This window comes from Eimeria acervulina, genomic scaffold (assembly GCF_000499425.1).
Source record: "Eimeria acervulina Houghton genomic scaffold, Eah_scaff118, whole genome shotgun sequence".
Classification (NCBI taxonomy): domain Eukaryota; phylum Apicomplexa; class Conoidasida; order Eucoccidiorida; family Eimeriidae; genus Eimeria; species Eimeria acervulina.
Window position 1 is genome coordinate 8,376 of NW_013550350.1, and position 8,387 is coordinate 16,762.

An 8,387-nucleotide genomic window follows, 5' to 3' on the forward strand; every position below is an offset into this window, starting at 1 on the left:
ATATATGTATGTATATATATATATATATGTATGTAAAGATAGAAGTATACATATATATATATATATATATATGTAAACATATATACATATATACATATATATAATGTATAAATATGTATATATATATATATATTATATGTACAGCTTTACTGTCATTTTTTGTGTAAAAGTAGTGATAAAGAAATGCATGCATGGGTTGGCGATTAAAAAGAAACACAAAAATAGAAACAGCTCAGGTGTATATACACTCCACTGTATGTACACCGTTCGCTTTTTTTTCTAACAACAAACTCTTTAAGCCTTTGTTTGGTCTTCCTTAGCCCTTTTGCTGCATTGTTCAAAAAACAAACAAAAACGAATATTCAAAGAGTAAAGAGAATCAAAGCCTGCAACAGCAGCAACAGCAACAGCAACAGCAACGCGGCAGCAAGCAAAGTACAGACGCAGCAGCAGCAGCAGCAGCACCAGCAGCATCTGCTGCTGCAGTCCGCCACTTAGACGTATTAAGTGCAGCACCGAATACTATGTAGGAAATACAGACCCAGCAGACTGAGTTTAGGGTTTAGGGTTTAGGGTTTAGGGTGTAGAATTTAGGGTTTGGGTTTTTAGGCTTAGGGTTTAGGGTTTGGGGCTTAGGGGCTTCTGGTACAGGGTTTAGGGTTACCTGCTTAGGGTTTAGGGTTTAGGGTTTAGGGTTTATATGTTCTGTAGCATTTTGTTTATTGTTTCTGTTGGCTGCAATTTAAGCGTGCAGATGTTATAACAACATTTTTGTTCTTAGAAACAAAGACAATATAGATATATAAATAAAAAATAATTATAATTAAGTTAATTAATAATATAAATAAACACATCCCTTTATTCTATTATAAATAAATTAATTAAAAACATATTTCTTTTTTGGGTTTGCTAAGCTGGGCACGAAGTTTTGTAGATAGCGCCGTCTTAATTTATTTATTTTTCTTCTTTTTACTCCAGGAAGAACAAATAATTCAAATAAGTTATTCAATTTGTTTGAACTTTCATTAACTGTTAAATATATCTTCTTTTAGAGCCTAAATTTATATATATATATATATATATATATATATATATATATATATATATCTGTATATTGTTATCGTATGCGTATACTATAGGCGTTGTTAAATTGGTTAATTAATTAATTTATTTATTATTCTCTGCTTTTGTTTGTTTTATAAACTGCTTTCTCTTCTTTTAAACCTGCTGGCCTTGCTGATTAATTGTTTGAATTAATAGCGGCTAAGTTTTGGTGATTTGTTTATTATACAATAAATATATAATCTAAATCAACATAGGCAATTTAATAGTATATTTTATATTATTAAAAATACATTGTATATTACGAAGTAATGTATTTAACTTAATAATATTATTTATATTATAAACTATTAGTATATATTTACTTAATAACTATTTATTATAAACTATTAGTATATATTTACTTAATAATATATTTTATAATATAAATAATACATAATATATTGTGCGTTAACATATTTAATATAATAGTACATTTTACATCATAAACAATATATAATATTTTTAATTTAATAATATGTTTTGAGGAGAGAAAATGTATAAAACTCTCATACGGACGATAGGGTGTCTCTACTGCTGTTTGACTGTATTAAATAAGTTTTTCTTTTTTGCTGCAATTTTAGGAAAAAAAGTATAATTAATGCAGTTAATTTAATTATTTTTATTATTTATTTATATTATTTATTTTATTTTTTACTTTTTATTCTTTAGTTCTTATTTTGATGGATACAGCACGAGGAAGTGGGGTGTCTGTCAGTGCTGGAGAGAGAAATACAGAAATTCAATGTAAAAGAGGGTCAATAGGTTGAAATTAAGTGTAAAAAATAAATAAAAACATAAAATTAAATTAAATAGTATTAAACATAATTAAATAGATATTATTTGCTTGACTTATTCAATAAGATGAATGCACAAGGCGAAAAACCATTGGTCTTTCTATCTAAGAGTTTACGCCCGCTGTGCAGCTCAATCATGAAGGACTGCTGCAAATCTTTTTCGGAGGTTTTGCTCATTTAAATGAATAAAATATTCATTTTTCCTTTAGACTTTGTCTTAATATTCATTCAATCCATTTATCTTGCACTTTCTGCCAGGGGTTCGGCAGAATTAAACCCCAGTTTCCCTCGCCCGTTGACACGACGCAATAGAAACATTCCTTGAAAATACACCCATTATTTCCTCTTTTTTGCCTCTATTTGCCTTTGGTTTGGCTTTTATTATTACTTTGTTTCTTATTCAACGCAAATTTCAGCGGATTTCCTTCATATTACCCCAAAGAGGGCTGCAAAAGCTGCAGATACACCCTAACTCAGTTAAGTCTTTTATTGCGAATCTTTGTTTGTTTTGTTCAAATTTATTGTTTTTGTGTTTGGCTTAATTAATACCGTTTTTTGTTTATTTCTTTTTATTCGTTTGCACCCTTTTTCTTTTTTCTTTCTTCTTTTTTCTTCTTTTAACCCATTTAGTCTGTGCAGCTTCGTCTCAGCAGCAAAAAGAAAACAAATGCAAATGCAGCAACTCGGCAGACACTCCGCTTCCTACGCTGCGGCTTTCCCCGCTCTATCGGAGGTGTACAGCCTCAACTCTATTCTTAACCCAGAAGAAGAGCCAAGTGCTAGAGCTGCAGCAAGCAACAACAGCGACAGCAGCAGCAGCAACAGCAGCAGCATGCGGCCTGTGAAAGCCTCCGAACCCAGCAGCAACAGCAACAGCAACGGTAACAGCAGCAGCAACGGCAGCAGCAACAGCAACAGCAGCGGGCACCGTAGTAGCAGCGACAGCAGCACCGAGGGCAGCAGCAGCAGCAGCGGCGGATCTGCAGAAGCAGACAATTGTTTGTCTTCACCACACCCCCGTGGCTTTCCTATCTCTGTTCATTCCCCGGCAAACTCAAAATCAGCTGCTGCAGCAGAAAGGCTTATTCGAAGCAACTCGAAAGCTCTTCGCCAGCAGCAGCAACAGCAGCAGCAGCAGCTGCACCAACAGCAGCAGCAGCAGCAGCAGCAGCAGCAATCTCCTCCTGTCTCGCCTCCTCAGAGACGCAGCAGGCCTTCGCAGTGCTCTCGCCATGCCTTTGATTGTTCTCAGTCTTCATTTGTCTTTCAAAGACAGATTCCAACACCTCCGCTTCCTCCTCCTCCTGCTGCAGACACCAACGCCAAGCAGCAGCAGCAGCAGCAGCAGCAGCAGCATCTGTCTCATGGCCATGCTCATGCTCATTGTCAGCCTCAGCAGCAACAGCAACATCCTCTGCCACAACAGCAGCAGCACCAGCACCAGCATCAGCAGCAGCAGCATCAGCAGCAGCAGCAACGCGCTGCAGTTCGGCAGCAGCGACAGCAGCAACCGGCTTCTGTGTGTGTTCCTGCAGCAGCACTAAGAAAAGCAGGTGCAGGCGCTCATTATGTACATCAATTGGAGTTGATGAGAAGCTGTTTATGCTCTGCTAGAAAGGGTTCATTATCTGTTTGCGGTGTATCTGCAGCTTGCAACAACAACAGCAGCAACAGCAGCAGCAGCAGCAGCAGCAACAGCAGCAGCAGCAGCAGCAGCAGTACTACGTGCGATTCTTCTTCTATTTCTTCCCGTCGCATAGGCCTTGTGTACCCGTTAAATTGTCTTTGTTTAATGCCTTTAGGTGATGGTACGTTTAAAACAGTGTGCAGATCTAATCAACAAGAAGTACAAAGGCAAAGAATTGCAGGTGTTGATGCTTGGAGATTATCTGATGGTTGTCTGATACCGCGTTTAGAGAATTCAGGGCTTTGTTTGTTTTTAAATGAGAAGGGGATAGAAGCTGTGCATACACTCGAAAATGCTCTACTTAGCTGCATTAAATTCTTATATAAAGAAGGTATTAAACCTTTTGCAGGTGAAGTAGCACACCAACTAAGAAAGAAAACAGAAGCAGCAGCTTGGCTGCCCTCTGAAGTCGTCGGTCTCGCAATGATGTCTGAAAATGTTTATTTAAAGATAGAAAGAAGAGTTAAAGGAGAAGACGGATGGGTGCTGTTATTAAATAAAAATCAAGAGCCTAAAGATTTCAAAGGTTTTGTTGATACAAGAGCAAAAGATAATGTATATACACCTGAACAGTGGATTGCATTCAACAAGTTAGTTTATTTTACTCAGTATGCATCTATTTATTATCTATTTTAATTATTATTTATCTTTTTTATTTTATTTATTATCTATTTTAGTCTTTCTATTATCTATTTATGATTTAGTTTGTCTATTCATCTTGTTATTTTATTTATTATCTATTTTATTTATTATCTATTTTATTTATTATCTATTTTGTTTATTATCTATTTTATTTATTATCTATTTTGTTTATTGTTTACTTTATTTATTATCTATTTTATTTATTATCTATTTTATTTATTATCTATTTTATTTATTATCTATTTTATTAATTAATTTATTTTATTTATTGTTTATTTTGTTTTATTTTGTTTTCTGTCTTTACTCATTATTTGTTTTGTTTTTCGATTTTGCTCGCCCCAATACGAAATTAATTAAATTAATTTAATACTTAATTTAATTATTTTTATTTATTTTTATTTAATTTTTATTTGTTTTAATTTATTTAATTCAACCCGTTATAATAATTAACAAGTGGTAATCGTCTCACGCAATAATAAACTGTAAAAAGATGCGCATATAAATATATATGTAAATATATATGCATATATGATTGTAGATATAATTTAAAATATACATATTATGTATATTATATATATAATAAATAATAAAATATATTTATAATAAATGTTTTAGCACAAATATAATTTATTCTTTTTTGTCGTTTATTTATTTATTTACATCATTTTTGATAAATTTTTAATCCCCCTTGTTGCTGCTGCTACTGCTGCTGCTGCTACTACTACTGCTGCTGCTGCTACTCCTACTACCACTACTGCTGCTGCTGCTGCTGCTGCTACTACTACCACTACTACTGCTGCTGCTGCTGCTACTGCTACTACCACTACTGCTGCTGCTGCTGCTGCTGCTGCTGCTGCTTTTGTTCATGTTGCGTTTAGGTATTTCATAGAAAAGCTGAGAGAAGGCAGCAGCCAGTCGTTTTGTTCGTTTTTTGAAGGTCGTTATGCACTGGCTGAGCATTTGAGAGAAGAAGTTGAAGCGTTTAAAAATATGCGTTTAGCACATTTAATTCAAATGATTCAATTAGCATCATGGGCTAGGCTATTAACATACAAAGATAAGGCATTAATACCTCTTGCCGCATGCACAGCAACAGCAAAAGATTTTTTACAGAGAAGATTCATAGATCCGAAAGGAAGCAAAGCAGCAGCAGCAGCAGCAGCAACACAACAGCTGCTAAGAGCAATGCGTCGCATAGTAGATCCAGAGCCTTTGGGTATATTTCTTGCTCAATTAAAAGATTTAATTAGGTGGATTACTCATGAACGATTAGATGCTGGGGTGTACGGACACCCGAAACTTCAAGATTTATTATTATCTGAACCTTTTTCGAAAATATACAGATTATACACCCCAGCAGGTAATGATCATTGTACATACGTGCAATCAAAACAATATTTACTTCCTAAAGGTGCTGTGCTTCATAAGAAAACAACTGTATGCTGGAGCCCTTCAGCTTGTCCTATGATTGAAGACAATAATTATGCTTTTCTTAACAGCAACATCTGGTCGTTTAAAGCGCTCGTACCCCCCAACCTGAGTCAGCAGCAGCAACAAACGTATTCAATTCATGCGGATCATCAGGCATACAGACACCAGCAGCAGCAGCACCAGCAGCAGCAGCAGCAGCAGCAGCAGTGGGTCAATCAGTTGGGGGCTGGATGGCATGCAGAAGCTCAAGAGGATATTCACTATACCCATTTGGATCCTATGTTCAACGACCAGCAGCACCACCACCAGATGCTGCAGCAGCAACAGCAACAACAGCAGCAGCAGCAGCAGCAGCAGGTATTTGGCAGCAACAGCAGCAGCAACAGCAACAGCAACCCGTTCTTTTTAGCAGGCGAGTGGGACGAAGAGAAAGATTTTATTTTATTTGACTCTCCAATTAAAAACAACAAAAAATTAAATGCGCAGTTGCCTTCCTCATCACACCCCGATGAAAGTACTAAAGGAACAAGAAAAACAGCAGCAGCAGCAGCAGCAGCAGCAGCCGCTGCTGCTGCTGCTGCAGACAAAATGCAGCATGCAAATGCAACATGCAGGCCCACTCCGCCGCAGCAGCACAATCAGCAGCAGCAACAGCAGCAGCAGCAGAATGTCTTTCATGGGTGGGAAGACGAGCACCGCTGTTTGCTTCCTTTCGAGGCAACAAACTGGCAGCAGCAGCAGCAGCAGCAGCAGCAGCAGCAGCAAGGGGAGTGGGGTGTCAGTACCTGCTGGGGCGAGAGCAGCAACGACTACCGCTTCAACATTGAACGGTCGGTGCTGCAGCTAGTGCAAGAGAGCCCTGCTAGGCCTTGCAGTCTGCAGCAGCAGCAGCAGATGCAGCAGCAGCAGCACGTGCAGCAGCAGCAGATGCAGCAGCAGCAGCAGCACATGCAGCAGCAGTGCGTGCAGCAGCAGCAGCAGCAGCAGCAGCACATGCAGCAGCAGCACATGCAGCAGCAGCAGATGCAGCAGCAGCAGCACATGCAGCAGCAGTGCGTGCATGCAGCAGCAGCAGATGCAGCAGCAGCAGCACATGCAGCAGCAGTGCGTGCAGCAGCAGCAGCAGCATGTGCAGCAGCAGCAGCCGCAGCACGTGCAGCAGCATCAGCAGCAGCAGGTGCAGCAGGAGGCGCAGCAAGGACGTGTACCCCGCGAAGCGTTCAATGCAGCACCAATGAAACACGTGGCAGCAGCAGCAGCAGCAGCAGCAGCAGCAGATGGGGAGCAGCAGCAGCACGGAAACTGCAACGGGCGAATTGGGGGCAGTTTCACCGCGTATATAAAGGCCGACGGAGACGCAGCAGCAGCAACAGCAGCAGAAGCAACTGCAGCAAACCGTTTTGCTTCGCTTTGCAGCTTCGGCGAGACTACAGAGAAGGCCCCAGGCACTCCTACTGCAACGGCTGGAAGCGAAGATAGAGAAGAAGAAATGCAGCAGCAACAAGCAGCACTCAACAGCAGCAGCAAGCTCAATGCACTTCCTCCTTTTGGCCTGCAGCAGCAGCACCAGCAACAGCAACAGCAGCAGCAACAGCAACAGCAGCAAGATGATCTTCGGGTGTATCTGCGGCCTACCGACTTCTCCGCTGTACATAGTACAAATAAAGACAGAGAAGAGCATTTTTATAAGGGACAGCAGCAGCCAGATCAGCAGCAACAACAACAACAACAGCAGCAGCAGCAGCAGCTGCAGCTGCAGCTGCAGCAGCAGCAGCAGGAACAGCAGGAGCAGCAGGATCAGCTAGAGCAGCAGCAGCAATCATTGAATGGTTTGCGTTTTCTTTGGGGAGATTCGGCGTCAGTGTTGGATACAAATTTGCACAATGCTGCAGCAGCAGCAGCAGCAGCAGCAGCAGCAGCAGCAGCAGATATACAATTCTTCCCTCTGCGTAGCGACAACAGCAGCACTAGGGAAGTGGAATAACAAACAAAAAAATAATTAACAAATATAAACATAAGACAACAAAGATATATATATATATAGATATATGAATATATATATTCATACATTTATATATATTTATTTATATTTAATGCAGTGTGCATTCAGATAGGCATTCATCATAATAAAATACAAAACAATAAAATTAAACATTATAAATATATATATATATATATTTATTTATTTATTTATTTGTATATAATAAAAATAGAGTCGGCGTTTTGCATGCCCCAGGGCAGCAGATTTTTATTTTGACGTCTGTAAATTATTTTTTTGTATATTTTATTATTACGGCTATCTTTGGATTTATATATTATTATATATTATATTATTATATATTACTATTTATTATTATTAATTATTATTATTTATTATTATTTATTATTACTTATTAATGTTTATTCTTTGTTATTTGTTATTATTTATTACTATTTGATACTATTGATTATTATTTATTTGTTTATTTATTTGTTTGCTTTACTATTTATTTATTTATTTGTTTATTATTTATTTATTATTTATTTATTTACAATACAGATAACTCTTTTTGAGGTTTTCTTCGCCAGAAACAAAAACCAAAAATTTGTGAATTAAATTTATTAAAAATTTTCTTCGATTTATTAAATAAATTAAAATAAATAAAAATATAGTTCTTTTAGTTAAGTAAACAAAAAAGAGGTTTATTGTTTTATTTAATTATATAAACAATAGAGATGTTTATTTGTTT

The 8,387-nt window shown here is 37.6% G+C and overlaps 3 protein-coding genes across 3 annotated transcripts; 2 read left to right on the top strand and 1 right to left on the bottom strand.

The window, feature by feature from the left end:
• Positions 1 to 2,565: 2,565 nt before the first annotated feature.
• EAH_00018100 (hypothetical protein) lies at positions 2,566 to 3,704 on the top strand (the record flags this gene model as incomplete). The annotated part of the gene is made up of 2 exons (XM_013397523.1): positions 2,566 to 3,419; positions 3,548 to 3,704. 2 exons carry the CDS (start codon positions 2,566 to 2,568, stop codon positions 3,702 to 3,704), a joined length of 1,011 nt encoding a protein of 336 aa, XP_013252977.1.
• Positions 3,705 to 4,905: 1,201 nt separating this feature from the next.
• Positions 4,906 to 5,187, bottom strand: EAH_00018110 (hypothetical protein; the record flags this gene model as incomplete). The annotated part of the gene is made up of 1 exon (XM_013397524.1): positions 4,906 to 5,187. One exon carries the CDS (start codon positions 5,185 to 5,187, stop codon positions 4,906 to 4,908), a length of 282 nt encoding a protein of 93 aa, XP_013252978.1.
• A 504-nt stretch (positions 5,188 to 5,691) lies between these two features.
• Positions 5,692 to 7,642, top strand: EAH_00018120 (hypothetical protein, conserved; the record flags this gene model as incomplete). Its single annotated transcript, XM_013397525.1, has 2 exons — positions 5,692 to 6,860; positions 7,075 to 7,642. 2 exons carry the CDS (start codon positions 5,692 to 5,694, stop codon positions 7,640 to 7,642), a joined length of 1,737 nt encoding a protein of 578 aa, XP_013252979.1.
• Between the last annotated feature and the right edge of the window lie 745 nt (positions 7,643 to 8,387).